Raw genomic sequence first — 16758 nt, 5'->3', positions numbered from 1 at the left:
AACACAGGATGCGTTTCAGCTGGGCCTAATTAAGTCTCTTCCAGGCCCCGTTCCCTGAACCACTCCCCCACTCTGTCCCCTCTACAGCTGAGCCCACACACGCCCCGCCGCCACAGGGTAGCTCCCTCGAAAGTCACTTGCTTCACCCGCGTTGGTGACCGCACGTCACGTAGATCCCTCGATGGTGACACAGAGCAGTGTGTCACTGGTAGAGGGCTCCTATTTCCTCGCACTGGCATGTGCAGGAGCAGGAGGAGTTGTAGTCGTCTCAGCAGGAGGTAGAACCCTTTTGCAGTGTGTTGCGTGCACCCAAGTAGCACGTTCAGCTACCCTGACTGCTGTGTGAGTGACGAGTAGGATCTGGAACGGGCCCTGCAAGCGCTTAGCTTTCCAGCTTTTCCTCCTGAAGTCCTTGACCACCACGAAATCACCAGGCTGCAGCTTGTGTAGCGGTCCTGTTGCTGGTTGTGGAAGGGCTGCACACACCTGTTTTCTTATGTTAGATAAAGCAGAGGAGAGTTGTGCACAATATGTGAACATTTCATGTTCACATAGTGCGGTGGATGGAAGAGGAGCTCTCGGAGCTTCGGTGCCTACATGAGGTGGAGCACCAAACAAAATCTCAAAAGGACTCAGATTGATCCGTGTTCGTTTTCTCATTCACATGTACATCAGCTACTAGAGGCAGGGCTTTTGTCCAAGGGAGACCTGTGTCAGCGCAACATTTTCCTAACTTGGTCTTGAGTGTTCCATTTTCACTTTCTACAGCGCCTCCACTGGCTGGATGGTAAGCACAGTGTGTTTTTAAGTCAATACCCACGTATGCACTTAATTCTGTGATGGCCTGATTTACAAAGTGAGAACCATTGTCACTTGATATCTTAGTTGGAATATCCCATCGGGGAATTATTTCAGCAATCAGTGCTTTTGCTACTGTTGCAGCTGTTTGCTTGCTGGATGGAAAAACTTCAACCCACTTAGACCACATGTCTACCATTACGAGACAGTGTTTTTTACCCTCAGACGGAGATAATTCAACAAAATCCATCATAATGTGTTCAAACGGATGTGCTGGTGGTGGGTGTGCAGCTTGCTGTGTTACTGGTACCGGTCTGCCTATGTTGTGTGTGGCACAAGTTATACATGCTTGGCAGTTTTTCTTTGCATATGCTGCAAAACCCCTTTGTAAACCAAGTCTCACTAAGTGCACTTAACATTCCTCCTTTTGACACATGGTCTAAACCGTGTGTTGATTTGGCATAGTGAGAAAAGACATTTTTAGGCAAACAAGGTTTGCTGTCAAGGCCCCACCACAGTCCGTCAGTGAACTTGCAGCCAGCTGAGGCCCAAAGGCGCCTCTCATCTGGTGTGGAGAGTGACTGCATGACTGAAAGAGAAGAAGGGACTGTAACAAATGAGTGGGTTTTGTCAGCAGCAGAAATGTGAAGAGGAAGCTGTGCAGCAGCTTTTGCAGCAGCTTTTGCAGCAGCATCTGCACGAGCATTTCCTATTGAAATGTCATCAGTGTTAGATGTGTGTGCAGCACATTTACATATTGCAATGTCAGTTGGTAGCAAAATGGATTCCAACAGTTCTGCAATCAGTGTGTGATGTAGAACTGGTTTGCCATCTGTTTATTTCACTTGCAAGGGAAAAATGCACCACAGCCACTTCAGTCAGTGTCTGTGGTGAAAACTTCAACATCGTACTAGATACCAAACCATTTTTTGCATACATGAGTTCACGCCTTGGCATAAATCATAGACAGGGAGTAGATGTTTTTGTACACTGGCTATCGTTCTTATCTAGACACATGCCAGGTGCGTTAACTGAGAGTCAGTCACGGTTTTAAGGTCTGTCTCAAACTTGCCATACAGACAAAGAAGACACTGTGTCTTCTTTTTCTCTTTCTGAAGTGGGAGTGTGTGATCAGCCATGAGAAACAGGACACTGATTTCATAAACTGATTAACTGCTTCTCCAGGACTGCTGTGTTTTGTCAGTGTTTGTGTTCATCACTTTCCCTTTCAGTTGTGCATCTTTTAAAACATTTCATGATACTAAAAATATATTTTTTCCATTTCAGTGTTTACAATGATAACTTTAAAAGAACAGAACAGAAACATGGACACTTTATGCAGTTTATATTGTACACACAGTTCACAAAAAAGACTTGGACAAGAATTAAGAGCATCCTCTCTCTGATGTACAGTAAGCTGACGTACTGTCGGAGGGAAGCTTCAATCTGAAAATCTATATTAAGCAGTGAAAACACAGTATGCCCACATGAGGACAGTTGAGGGTGGAGATGGCAGCTCTCTTTATTGGTCTAATCCTGTCGCTGGGTTTGTGTGAGCTGAACTCAGCTCTTGCCTTGAATGGTTCTGGGGATGGTGTGAAACAAAGGGCTGGGCTTACAGAGGAGAGGACTGGTGTTGGGGTCAGCACTGAGGCTTCATCGGTTAAATGCAAGCTCCAGGGTACCACTCGTCTACCTGCATTCTCAATGGATGGTGACTACGTTATTGGTGGTGTTTTCGCCATACATTACTACATGCACACAGTGAAGCATAACTACACCACGATGCCTGATCCAATAAGATGCTCAGGGAGGTTAGTAAGAAGGAGATGTGGGGGCTAAGAAGATGTTACTCTGTGGGATGGAAATGTTTATACTTTTATTTGAATTGAAATGCATTAGTATTTTGCCATAAGAAAGTACGTATTATATTCACGAAGTAGTAGAAAATTGGAGTATATTTTTTATATTTGTTAACTGAAAACATTATGAACACTACAATTTAATTATGGTTAATCTGTGCATATTGTGCATTTGGGATTGATATCCTATTCCGCGTTTTTTGTCTTCAGTTCTCCCGTATTATGTGTTTTTGGTTAAATTGTGTATTGTCCCCATATGTAGGCCATATTTAAACAGTTACTCAACTGTGTGTGTGTGTGTGTGTGTGTGTGTGTGTGTGTGTGTGTGTGTGTGTGTGTGTGTGTGTGAGTGTGTGTATGTGTATGTGTGTGTGTTTGTCCATGTACAGCATTACATCCCGTCAACTGCGCGTTTCACGCGCAATGATCTTCGCCATCGAGGAGATTAACAACAGCACGGAGCTGCTGCCGGACATCAAACTCGGTTATCAGATCTATGACTCGTGCGCCGCTGTGCCTGTGACGGTGCATGTGGCATTCCAGCTATCAAGCGGCCTGGACCCAGTGTTTTACAAAGGTGACAATTGCTCAAAATCTGGTACGGTCATTGCCATTGTTGGTGAGTCTGGATCCACGGCATCCATCAGCATGTCGCGCATCATCGGGCCTTTTAACATTCCTCAAGTAAATATTTTTAATTTCTGCAAACTGTGTTTAATAGATGACTTCTAATTTGTGCCCGTCCTCTTAAACAATTACACTGTTGTATTCATTTAGGTGAGTTACTTTGCCACTTGTGCGTGCCTCTCCGATAAGCAGCAGTACCCGACTTTCTTCAGAACAATCCCCAGTGATCAGTTCCAGGCTGACGCACTGGCCAAACTGGTAAAACACTTTGGTTGGACTTGGATAGGTGCCATCCGATCGGATTCGGATTATGGAAACAATGGCATGGCGTCTTTCCTGGACGCAGCGCACAAAGAGGGGATCTGTGTGGAATACTCCGAATCTTTCTATCGGACCCACCCACGTAGCAGGATCCAGAGAGTAGCTGACATTATCCGCAGGTTTCTACGTTCACTGATTATGTGCTTTTGTTCCCTGTGCTCATACTGACCTTCTGCACACAAATCCACATCAATGTTCTGTAAATATAAGATATAAGAATATTTTGTCATCTTAGAGGCACATTAGAAATGTATCTTTTTTTCTGTCATCTGTATTTATCTCATATTTGTTAATGATCTTTATTATGAAATACTCAGTGAGACCAAAAACTGTTTTAACTATATCCATTCATATGTACAAATATGTTGTAATATATTTAGTTTTTATTGGTATAATACAAAGAAGAGTAATTTCTCTCCAGGTCGACAGCTGTGGTTGTTGTGGCATTTGCACCTCCTGGAGACTTGAGTATTCTGCTGGAGGAGCTGTCACTCAAGCCCTCTCCACCTCGCCAGTGGATAGGCACTGAGTCCTGGGTAACTGACCCAGACATGTTGAGGTTCAGCTTCTGTGCTGGAACAATTGGATTTGCCATTGAGCAATCTGTCATCCCTGGTCTGAGAGACTTCCTGCTGGATCTCTCTCCCTCTAAAGTGGCTGCCTCTCCAGTGCTTACTGAGTTCTGGGAGGATGAATTCAACTGCAGGCTGGGACAAAGTGAGAAAGTTTGGCTGATCTTTAACATAACTGACTCACAGATGGGTCTTTGTCTGAATTGTGTTTTTTTATTCAGTCAGTTGATTCAATGAAACTAAACAAGAACATTATACATACAACACCTTCCTGTCTTTGTGTGTTTTTAGGATCAGCCACAGAAAAAAGTGCGTGCGATGGAACTGAAGACATAAAGACGATCCAGAGCCCGTACACTGACACATCTCAGCTCCGAGTCACTAACATGGTGTACAAGGCAGTTTATGCAATAGCACATGCCATTCATAATGCAATGTGTCAGGAAACACACTCTATAACTCAATGTGACAAATTCACCAGCATAGAGTCCAAACAGGTCAGTCAAAACAAATATGTCAACACCACTATGTCCTTTTTTGCCATAGTGTACCTTTTTTTAAATGATATATTAATTTTATCTTACATGGTGTCAAATCTCTTCCTCATTGTCTTCCGTTACTTCATCCTCACAGGTTCTCACTCAGCTGAAAAATGTGAATTTTTCCCAAAATGGTTATGATGTGTCATTTGATGCCAACGGGGATCCTGTGGCCACATATGAGCTGGTTAATTGGCAAACAACTGAGACTGGCTACATTGAGTTGGTGACAGTAGGGCACTACGATGCATCACTGCCGGTGGGCCAGGAATTCCAAATCAACAGGAACCTCACCTGGGTGGAGGGTGGCACACAAGTAGGGAGCCCAAAATGAATATTGTAACATATTCCAATTTAAAATTGAACATGTGAACACGTGTGAATTAGTTTGTGTCTATGTGCCAGGTGCCTGTGTCAGTGTGCTCTGATAGCTGTCCTCCAGGAACCCGTAAAGTGCTGCAGAAAGGAAAACCCATCTGCTGTTATGATTGTATACCGTGTCCTGAGGGAGAGATTAGCAATGCTACAGGTACTGTTTTTCCTACTGCATATCTACTGGACAACATCAAAAATCGACAGCTAAAAGACATTTTTGTTTAATTTTTTCAGATTCCCCTGATTGTTTCCATTGCTCCAAGGAATTTTGGCCTAATGCAAAGAGAGACACTTGTCTCCCCAAGCCTGTAGAGTTTCTTTCCTTCAATGAGGCCCTAGGAATCATCCTGGCTTCATTCTCAGTTGGTGGTGCCTGTCTTACCATTATAACAGCGGCTGTATTCCATCACCACAGGACTTCCCCGATTGTCAGGGCCAACAACTCTGAGCTGAGCTTCCTGCTGCTCTACTCTCTGACTCTCTGTTTCTTATGTTCATTAACTTTCATTGGAGCACCCTCTGAGTGGTCCTGTAAGCTGCGCCACACAGCTTTTGGAATCACCTTTGTCCTCTGTATGTCTTGTGTTCTTGGAAAAACAATAGTAGTGTTAATGGCATTCAAAGCCACTCTCCCAGGTCGTAATGTCATGAAATGGTTTGGTCCTCCACAGCAAAGAATGACTGTGGTGTCTTTCACATTCATTCAAGTTGTAATATGTACTCTTTGGTTGGTTCTTAGTCCTCCTTTTCCAATGAAAAACCTAACCACATACAAGGAGAGAATCATCCTGGAGTGTGCTTTAGGCTCAGCCATTGGGTTCTGGGCTGTGCTCGGGTACATCGGCCTGCTGGCTGTCTTTTGCTTTGTGTTAGCTGTCCTAGCCCGGAAACTGCCTGACAATTTTAATGAAGCCAAGCTGATAACCTTCAGCATGCTGATATTCTGTGCAGTCTGGGTCACCTTTATCCCAGCATATGTCAGCTCTCCTGGTAAATTTACTGTGGCTGTGGAGATATTTGCCATTCTGGCCTCCAGTTTTGGACTCATATTGTGTATATTTGCTCCAAAGTGTTTCATCATATTGTTTAAGCCAGAGAAAAACAGCAAGAAACATTTAATGAACAAAAGCCAATTCTAAAACAAATCTAACTTTTTGAAAAAACAAAGATGGCAGTTGAAGGGACTTTTAATAAAAATACATAAACCACAGAAAGCAAACAGGGAGAATTTGTCACATGTGTATTTTTGGCTAGAAATAAAACAATGTCCAGTTGGTACAGTTTCACATCAATGCTCACTGGCATCATGTAAATAGCAGCATTGTCCAAATTCATTCTCTGTTTCAATTCATCAAATTGAGAATCTAAGCATGCCAGTTAAGCTCTCACAAAAACACGTTGACACAGTCAAAGAACTGTTCTACACACCTGATTCTCATCACCTGTAGCTTACCTATGTGCACTTCATACATTCATACTCCAATCTGTGATCAATGTAAGAACTGCATGTATACAATCACCCTGTGTTTTAGGTAAGGATACAATAGAGACACAACACTAGATTATGCTCCAATAGCAACGTTCAGTGTGAAGTTCATGATAAAACATTCAGTTTTCACTTGTTTAAATATTTACATTTTAGGTTTTTGTACATTAAATGTTTTAATAATTGTAATGTTTTTTTTGTGAAAATCTTTTTAAAATTTTTTTTTTCCTATTTCACAAATATTATTTCATCAAGTTCTAAAAAAATAGAAGAAAGTGAATAAATAAAGTACAAAATAATAATATAAATTTGTGTAGCTTTGTCTTTTATAAACTCAGTGCTACTTCAATAATATTTATTTGTTGGCATTATTTATGTGATTTAACCACACAAACAACCCATTTGTTAGGATTAATTGTAATATGAGCTAAAACACAGGAAAAAGGTGTAAGGGTATAGAGATAATTAAGAAGACATTCAGTGTTGTTGTGGAAAATGTCTAATGATAAATCGGGAGAAGAGTTTTGTTCACAAATCAAAAGAAAATAATAAAGTCTTCAAATGATTCAAAGTTGTCTTGTTCTGTTCATTTCACAGTGTTTCTGTTGACACCGTGAGGTTTCCACAAAACTGTCAGAGACACTATTTTACCTCTCTTTAGGTTCTAAATGTGTGTATGCAACTATATGTGTATTTCTGGGTGTGGTGCCAAATGGGTATGTAACACTCTCTTGCTATTCCAGTGGGTCTTGGGAGCACAATGATGTTGTCATACTCGGAAAGGCGTTCACAAACGTTCTTTATTGTTATGTATATCAACAGACTGGACCTGGCCGTGTCTTCTCCTGCCTTGCCTCCGAGCACACGCCACAGGAGTTTGGTGTGTTCCATCGTCCTGCTTGTGCCACAACCAGTCTGTGTCTCTCACCGAGCCCTCTCGCGCCTCCGTCACTAGCAGGGTATGCAACACAGTGAGGCCAAAATCAGGATGCGTTTCAGCTGGGCCTAATTAAGTCTTTTCCCGGCCCCGTTCCCTGAACCACTCCTCCACTCTGTCCCCTCTGCAGCTCAGCCCACACACGCCCCGCCGCCACATACCCCCACCGCCCGACTTAGGCCGGGTAGCCATCCGGCCTAACCTATCCCCCCCCCCCCCCCCTTGAGAGCCGGAGAGGAAGTCGGCCACGGCCATCTGCGCCCCCGGCCTGTGGACCACCTTGAAATTAAATGGCTGTAACGCCAGATACCACCGAGTGATCCGGGCGTTGGTATCTTTCATGCGGTGGAGCCATTGGAGCGGGGCGTGGTCCGAAGAGAGGGTGAATGAGCTTCCCAGGAGATAATAGCGCAGAGAGTCGACCGCCCACCGGATGGCCAGGCACTCCTTCTCCACCGTGCTGTACCTGGCCTCCCTCTCGGACAGCTTCCGGCTGATATATAGCACCGGGCGGTCAACCCTCCGTACCTGCTGGGACAAAACGGCCCCCAGCCCTTTGTTCGACGCGTCAGTCTGCAGAGTAAAAGGAAGAGAAAAGTTAGGCGTATGAAGCAGTGGTTCCCCACAGAGAGCCTGTTTCACCCTCTCAAACGCCAACTGGCACTGCTCCGACCACTGGACCGGATCTGAGGCACCTTTTCGGGTCAGGTCAGTCAAGGGGCTGGTGAGCTCTGCAAAGTTCGGGATGAACCACCTGTAATAACCCGCCATCCCCAAAAACCCCTCACTTCTTTTTTAGTCTTGGGCCGCGGGCATGCTGCGTTAGCCGCGGTTTTGTCCACCTGAGGGCGTACCTGCCCGCCGCCCAAGTGGTACCCCAGATACCGTATTTTCCTCCGTCCATCTGCACATTTCCCTGGGTTGGCGGTGAGCCCCGCCTGCCTCAGGGACTCCAGCACCGCGCTCACCCGCTGCAGATGCTCCGCCCAGGTGGTGCTGTGGATGATCACATCATCCAGGTAGGCGGCAGCATATGCAGCATGTGGACACAGCACCCGGTCCATGAGGCGTTGGAATGTGGCTGGGGCCCCGAACAACCCAAAGGGAAGTGTGGTGAATTGGTACAAACCAAACGGAGTGGAGAAGGCTGATTTTTCCTTGGACTCTGGCGACAGAGGAATCTGCCAGTAGCCCTTAGTCAAATCCAGTGTCGTAAAGAAACGTGCAGTGCCCAGTCGGTCCAGGAGTTTGTCGACCCGTGGCATTGGGTACGCATCGAATCGTGACACATCATTCACCCTGCAATAGTCCACACAGAACCGTATAGATCCATCCTTCTTGACCACAAGAACAATGGGGCTACAACAGGCACTGTGGGACTCTTCTATTACCCCCATCTCCAGCGTAGCCACCAATTCCCTCTGAACCATTTTTCTTTTGTGTTCAGGTAACCTTTAGGGTCATGATCGCACCGTCACGCCCAGGGGAGTCTCGATTTGGTGCTCTATGAGGTTTGTGCGTCCTGGCCGTAGGGAGCACACGTCAGCAAACTGCTTTTGTAACTGGGCGATGTCTGTTCTTTGGGTCACGGAGAGAGGGCCTTCACAAAGGAGCGAGGTAGGATTGGTGAATTTTGAAACCTCGGGCCCCAGCTCCTCTCTCTCAGCCACTGCGGCCACCAGAGAAACAGACCCCGCCTCTCTCCATGCTTTCAGGAGATTGAGGTGGTAGATCTGTGTAGCTCCACCCTTGTCAGAACGCACAACCTCATAGTCGACATCCCCCACTCGCCGTGTGACCACAAAGGGCCCTTGCCACTTGGCGAGGAGTTTAGAGCTGGAAGAAGGAAGCAATACAAGTACCTTTTCTCCTGGTGTGAATTGTCTCAACTTGGCCCCTCTGTTGTACAGCCGTTGTTGACGTTCCTGGGCCTGGAGCAAATTCTCACGTGACATCCGACCCAGTATGTGAAGTTTTGCTCGCAGGTCCAGGACGTTTTGGATCTCACTTTTCCTGGTGCTCGGACCTTCCGCCCAGTTTTCTTTAATCAGGTCGAGCACCCCCCTTGGTGTCCTGCCAAACAGTAGTTTGAAGGGAGAAAATCCCGTGGAAACCTGGGAAACCTCCCGCACTGCAAACAACAGAGGATCAAGTCATTTATCCCAATTACGTTCATCTTCGTTTATAAATTTATGGATCATGGATTTTAAAGTCTTATTCAGACGCTCCACCAGACCATTGGTCTGTGGGTGGTACACACTGGTTCGAATAGATTTAATGCCCAGTAATCCGTAAATTGCTCTTAGTGTGCGTAAGATGAACGAGGTGCCCTGGTCAGTCAGAATCTCTTTCGGGATTCCGACTCGGGAGATGACCTGAAACTGAGCCTGCGCGACACTTTTTGCAGAAATGTTGCGCAAAGGCACTGCCTCGGGATATCGTGTTGCGTAATTCACTAGGACTAACACAAAGCAATATCCCCTTGCACTCCGGTGTAGTGGCCCGATGAGGTCCATGCCGATTCGCTCGAATGGGACCTCCATTAATAGTAAAGGATGCAACGGCGCCCTCGGAATGGCCGGCTGGTTTACCAATTGCCACTCCGGGCAGGATGCGCACCAACGCCGCACATCCCCCGGATACCTGGCCAGTAAAATCGGGTCATTATCCGGTCCAGTGTTTTTTCATATCCCATGTGGCCAGCCATCGGGTTATAGTGAGCCGTCTGGAAAATAATTTCCTGACGGCTTTTCGGCACCAGCAACTGGGTGTTTTCCTGATCTAGATCTAACTGAGTGTCACGAGTCACTCTATACAGCCTGTCCCTAATCAATGAAATGTGCGGATATGACTGTGCTGCGTCAGGGCGCACCAACTGACCATCAATTCGTATCACTTGGTCAAAGGCTGAGCGTAGAGTATCATCCCGAGACTGCTCAAGTGGAAAATCTTCCATGGAGTGTAATTCGTGACACGGTGGAGTCTCCACGGGAGGCTCCGCCGGTTCCCCCTCCCCGTCTGCAGCGTCGGACAACCTCGCGTCACCGCTGAGCACAACACACATACCACATGACCCTGTTTGTCGCGAACGCACCCCCACACTGTGCCCCATTAATTTATTAAACCCTGGCCAATCTGTCCCCAAGATTAGGGGGTGCGTAAGGCGGGAGCTAACTGCAACATTTACACTATGTTTTTTTCCCATGTATCTAATTTCTACTGACACTATGGGATACTCGTGAACATCCCCATGCACACACCTAATTTTCACCCACAATTCCTCCACCAATGCCCCGGGCCGAACCAGGCTCTGGTGAATCATAGACTGTGTACAGCCAGTATCCACCATTGCCTGATGTACACCCCCCTGGATCCTTACCAGAATGCGGTACGTCGCCCCTGGACCAGGGGAGGGTGTTGGAGGGCCGGCAACCCGAACCACCTTTTCCACTTCCATCAGTGGACACTCCCTCCGGAAGTGACTGGGCTGCTGTGAGGAATTTAAGTTTAGAAGTACAATAGTTTGATTTAAAGCACACCTAAAGAAAGTATAAAATATCATATGTTCACAAAATATTCACTTATGAAATGTATAATAGGTTTACAGTATATTCACTTGTAAAGGATAGTATAAGTGTAACATATATTACTTACAAAAGTGTTAAACCACACAATCTTAATCAATTGAATGTATTAGACTAGAAGTATAGTAGTTGACTGTTTGGAGTAGAGAGAGGGCAAGGAGAGGAAGGGTGAGAGTTTCAGAGTTTTTCATGACCATATATGGAGATGTGATGGGTCGGAGGTGAATCGGCACCGCGGGAGACAGGACGGTGGTCAAGCGGGGGTCGGATGGACGAAGCTTTTACGAGGAGGTGGACCAACGGACATTACAAGGATCATCATATGGACCAATGGAGAGCATTGTCTGAGGCCAGGAGGAGACAATTGAATTTTAGCCAGCCACTGAAGTTGTTACTAGATTTTGAATGTAAACCGTTGACTTTTGGGTATAAAAACATTGTTCGGAGAGACGCTATTCAGTTATTGGCGATCTTCTTTACTTTACTGTTGGCCGGTTAGGGGGGGAGAGTGTTTGAACTCGGTTTCGCGATTCCTTACTGTTGACAGTGTAATTCAGTTTGTAATTGTCTTTTTAGCATTTGTGAATTATAAATACTTTTTCATTGTAAGCCGGATCCAGCTGATTTTTCTTAGCGTGACTTCGTTGCTCAAACAACAACGAAAGAGCGAGAGGTCCGCGGCCTCCTGCGAGCAGAGGTCTCACTCCATTACAATTTGGCGTCCCTGGGTGGGCATTTCTCAGTGGACCTCAGAACACGGACTGGACGAGGCGTTGACCGGCGATACCTTCGGGGCCCAACGGACGAAAGGTAGGCAGAACCTTTTTAATAAAATCTGTATAGTTATATAGGAAAAACTTAGCGAAGGTGTCGGGGGTCGGCGCTTCTGACGGCCGGATAAGAGGAGAAGCTGCAGGAGGCCGGTGAAGTATAATAACTTGAAATCTAAAGTGATGAGACTGTATTGAGTGCGGAAACACACTTACAAACTGATTACAAATTTGAGTGTGATGCATGTTTGTAAATACCGTCCAGACACCGAGCTGGACGAGAGAATCTGTTCCGAGGCGGCCGTCAACTATTTGAGTGTGATATTGTGTTTGTAAATACCGTCCAGACACCGAGCTGGACGAGAGAAAATATACCGGGACGTCCGTCAAGAGAACGGAGCGATCACCGAGTAAAGCTATCAGGGCTAAAAGCACCGATTGATTAAACGATTAACAGTGAATTGCGGATAGATTACGCTCAACAGGTGACGATCTCTGAGTAGTCCTATACTGGCGTTCTGTGTTTAACAATGCGGGGGCTTATGTACTGGGTGGGAACGAATTAGTAACAGACGAAATATTGGCTGAGACTAGCGAAGCTAAGCCAACGAGGATTCGCCGTAACTCTGCCCGAAAAAGGGGGGGGGGTTGATTCTCGGGTGGTAGTTCGCTGGTTTTGACTTGAGTCTAAGGAGACTGAATTCCGGGGTGGAACAGGGGAAAGTACATTGGGGATTTGTAGTTTAGTATCGTGTTTTCTTTTCAGAGCGAAGTCACGCTAACGAGTCAGTCTATTCTCCACCCGTGATGGGAGAGAATACTGATTGCTGAAGTGTGGTTTGCTGGTGTTGTATTCTCTGAGAGTGTCGCTGTGTTGTTTACATCACGTGATAAGAGAGAGTATAGTATTATAAATAAGGCTACTGAGTAGCTTAGATAATATAGAGTAGAATACATGGTGATTGAGTAAGGCGTGGATGAATTGGTTGTACTGGAGGCTGTAGGCTCTGGTGTCTAACCTTATATATTTAGATAAAAGAGGAGATTATGAGAAATAACCGGTACGTTGGTGAAAAGCCAAGTCCCGGTCTAGTGAAATAAAGAGTGTGTGTGGAGTACTGAGAGAAAGGTGGTTGAGCCCTTTGTTCTGTGAGAGGACTTCAGGCACATGTCTGTGGCCGGTAAAGTCTTTGTGTTAGCATCGAGATAGCTTGCAGCACATGTTCCCGGCTAGTTAGGCTTTAGTTGTGTGTTAATTATTGGCTCATGCTAGTAGTTAGCTTAGCCTTTTGTTTTAGCCACGAGACACGTGCTGTGAGCACATGGTTTTTGCAGAAAGTAAAACTACAAAAGTTTGCCCCCTATAGACCCGGAATAGTAAGTGCATTAGGACTACAGAAAGTCTGCCATCTGGTGGGCTGAAGAAGTAGGCACAAAATAGTTAAAAGGAAGTATGTGTTTCAGATAATTACAGTAGGGTGAATTTTATAAGCATAAATTCAACATTTTGATTTAGTTGATGAAGTTAGTTTTTAATTAGATGTTTCTAATTATCACTGATACATTTAATTGTACTTGTTAGATAATTAAAACAATTTTAATCCAGTAATTGTTAAAATAATTGTAATTCAACGTTTTATATTTTATTGATAGTTTTGATTTCGCTTCTTCAATTGTAAGGCTGGTTTAATCCAATATTTTAATTTACGTTGTTGAATTTGAAATTGATCCTGAGTTTTGATTTCAATTACCATAGACCATTGAGATTTTGATTCGGTATTTTAAATTTAAATTTAAAATTTTCAAGTTTTGGATTTTTTTTAATTTTAATTTAGATTTTATATTAAAAAAAAAATAATAATAATTTTTTATACATTTTCATTGCATACAGTTTTACACGGTCAGAATTACGATTAGAGAAGAGCTTCGTAGACAGTGAGAAGTGTGAGGTAAAAAATAAAGAAACAATAAAACAGATTAAAGATACTCCCAGGCTGCATGATGGTCACACTGAACACTAAGGAAATGCTGGGAAGAGCCAGAGAAAGAATGGAGGATCAGACGGAGCCCAAAGAAAGGAAAAGGGAATGGGAGAAAATGAAGAAATATCTGGAAAAATGGCAAAAGAATGGGTGGTTTCCGGAAGTGGTGGCCCCTACTGCTGATCACAGACGCAAGGTGTGGAAAGAGGCTGCAAGGGCAAGAAATGATGCCACTGCTGAGTATGAAGGAGCCAGTTTCACAAGCAAGCACGGCAAGAAAAGAGCCCTCGACAAAGAAGACAAGAGGTGCGCAGAGACCAAACGGCTGCTCACCTACTGGAAGGCAGTTGATCCGACCACCCCTGCATCTGCTGTGGGACTGCCTGAAGTCCTGAAACCAGAAGTGACAGATTTCAAACCCCATAAGGACATCACCAGTCTCGAACCGAACAACCCGGTCTACTCACCATTGTACCCGTCATTGCTAACGGAAGCACAGGCGCAGTCTGAGCTTCCCCCACCATATGATCAGAGGAAACGGAGAATGAACAATCCCTTCTTGGAAAACTTCTCAATCCAAGCACCCGTGCGCAAAATCAGGGGAGGAGAGTTGGACATGGAAACAGATGACGAAGGGGAAACTAGGAGAAGGATGAAGTCTAAATCCAAAGACCTAACCAAGTCTGTGTTGGAAATGATGCGGGAAGAAGTGAGAATATTGACTCAAGAACGAGAGAATCTAGACGGAGCAGGGCGCCAAGATTCCATCGTGAGCAGAGAAGGAGAAGAAAGTAATAAAGAGGGCTTGTGTAATTTGGAATCTGTGCGAGAACAAGATGCTGAAGGAAGTGAGCCCCAAAGTCAAGAAGAGAGCAGACTAGTGGAGATTGACACAGAATACGCATTGTATCGAATGGATGAAGAAAGAAGAGAGTTCGAAAGACTGAAACAGCAAGTACGTGCAGAGAAAGAAGAAGGGTACAGAAAGAAAGAAGAAAGAAGAAATGCAGATGTAAAGGCAGACCTCAGAGACCTAGAACGAACCTGTGCAAGTCTGCGACTAGAGGTAGAGCAAAGAAAAAGTAAAGTAGAGAAAACAAAGAAGAAGAAAGTTGAACAGAAGGACAAGGGTGAGAAGTTTGAGACGGAAGGAGTCCTGTACCTCAAACCTAGTAGATCAAAAACATCCTCAGATGACGATGACTATCCTAATAGCACTGACGAGGAAGATGGAAGTGAGGAGATGCAAGGAGCATCTGGAGGTCCTCAACCTCTCAGACGTTCCACCAGAGAAAAGAAGAAAACAAACCGCTATGCAAATTGGGTTTGTCCAGTAAGAGGTGAAATGTCAACATCATCTCCAGCCCAACAGTGCCCTCTGCTGGTGAAATCCAACGGACAAGCTGAGTTTGTGCCGTGGGGACATCGAGATATGAACATGCTACAGGAAGCACTGCCATCGCTGGGAGGAGGAGCCAACCCGTGGATCTGCCTCTTTGAAAAACTTACGGCAGCAGATAAATTGGCACTTGGAGACATACGGGCCATAATAGTTCGAGCGGAGGGAATAGTCAAAATAAATGCCCTGGAAGCAGGAACAGGAACGTCTGGCAGACCAGAAGAGACTCCATTCGATAATTTCCGAGGAATCTTTTGGAAGGTAATGCGAGAAATGTGGCCTACAAGACCAAACATGGCTGCTCTCACTGGAATGAAGATGAAACCAGAGGAGGAGATGCATCAGTATCTAAAAAGAGTGGAATCAGAGTGGTATATGGCCACAGGGGGGAGACATGACAGCAGTGAACCTACAATGGTAGTATGGCGAGATGTAGTACGGAAAGGCCTGCCCCTACCAGTTCAAACAGCGCTGGATGGAGTAGTGGGTATGAGTACCATGGAAGATGCCATATGGAGGGAACACCTCACCCATCACCTTCAAAGATATTTAGCTGTTGAAGCAAACGGAAAAGAGGAGTTAACAAACTGTCGCAGAGACTGCTGAGGAGTCAATTAGCAGAGGCTGATGCAGAAGCGAACAAGAGGAAACAGCAGATAAGGAAACAGATGGCACTAACAGAGACTCAGACCCCTCAGCAGCCTCAAAATCAAGCTGCACCTCTGGCCACATGTCCAGCAGCCCCAGTTCCCCCAGTGGTGTACTACCAACCCCCTCCACAGTACGGAGGTAGAGGTAGAGGCAGAGGACGTGGATATGGTAGAGGGAGAGGATATCAACAAGGCAACTATGTGAGACCTGGTGATGAATGTTACATATGTGAACAAAGAGGACACTGGGCAAGAGACTGCCCATATGGACAAGGAGGAGGAATACAGTTCAGTGCACCACGAGGACGCGCTACATTTCCACCACGACAGCAGCAGTATGCAAGACCTGGTCCAGTAGAACCAACTGTAGCTCCCCTCATGAGACCTCAACATCAACAGATGTCCGTGCTGCCACCAGGAACATGGAACGGTGCTGACCAACAAGGTCAGTACTGAGGAGGCCCAGAAGATCCAGAAGCATGTGTGGTTTACAGGGCTCAGACAGAACCAATGGTGACCTGTAGCGTTGCCGAGTTGAAATTGAAATGATGGTTGACTCTGGTGCCGCAGCCTCATGCTTACGAAACCTTAGTGGGAAAACACCCCCACTCTCAGAAGACACCATGAGAACGGTTGGATATTCGGGAAAGACAGAGGTGCAGAGATTCACAACACCATTGGAAACCACACTAGGAAGACAAAACTTGTTACATCAATTCCTGTATTCTCCGAAATGCCCTGTCAATTTAATGGGAAGAGATCTAATGACAAGAGTCGGAGCTGAAATTAAATGTTCAGCGGACGGGTTAAGGATCACTTTCAAGGGTCAGCCTCTCACTCCATGGCAGACACACGG

The 16758-nt window shown here is 45.4% G+C and overlaps 1 protein-coding gene across 1 annotated transcript; it reads left to right on the top strand.

The window, feature by feature from the left end:
- The first annotated feature begins 3041 nt into the window (after positions 1 to 3041).
- On the top strand, positions 3042 to 6233 carry LOC137888914 (extracellular calcium-sensing receptor-like). The gene is made up of 7 exons (XM_068732833.1): positions 3042 to 3344; positions 3438 to 3727; positions 4030 to 4325; positions 4472 to 4677; positions 4814 to 5035; positions 5125 to 5248; positions 5329 to 6233. Exons 1-7 carry the CDS (start codon positions 3042 to 3044, stop codon positions 6231 to 6233), a joined length of 2346 nt encoding a protein of 781 aa, XP_068588934.1.
- Positions 6234 to 16758: the final 10525 nt, after the last annotated feature.

This window comes from Cebidichthys violaceus, unplaced genomic scaffold, assembly GCF_023349555.1.
Source record: "Cebidichthys violaceus isolate CVI_PGR_0920_01 unplaced genomic scaffold, fCebVio1.0.p SCAF_1, whole genome shotgun sequence".
In the NCBI taxonomy this organism is placed as follows: domain Eukaryota; kingdom Metazoa; phylum Chordata; class Actinopteri; order Perciformes; family Stichaeidae; genus Cebidichthys; species Cebidichthys violaceus.
Note: the sequence above shows the minus strand (reverse complement) of the source record. Positions and strands in the feature narration are given on the sequence as shown.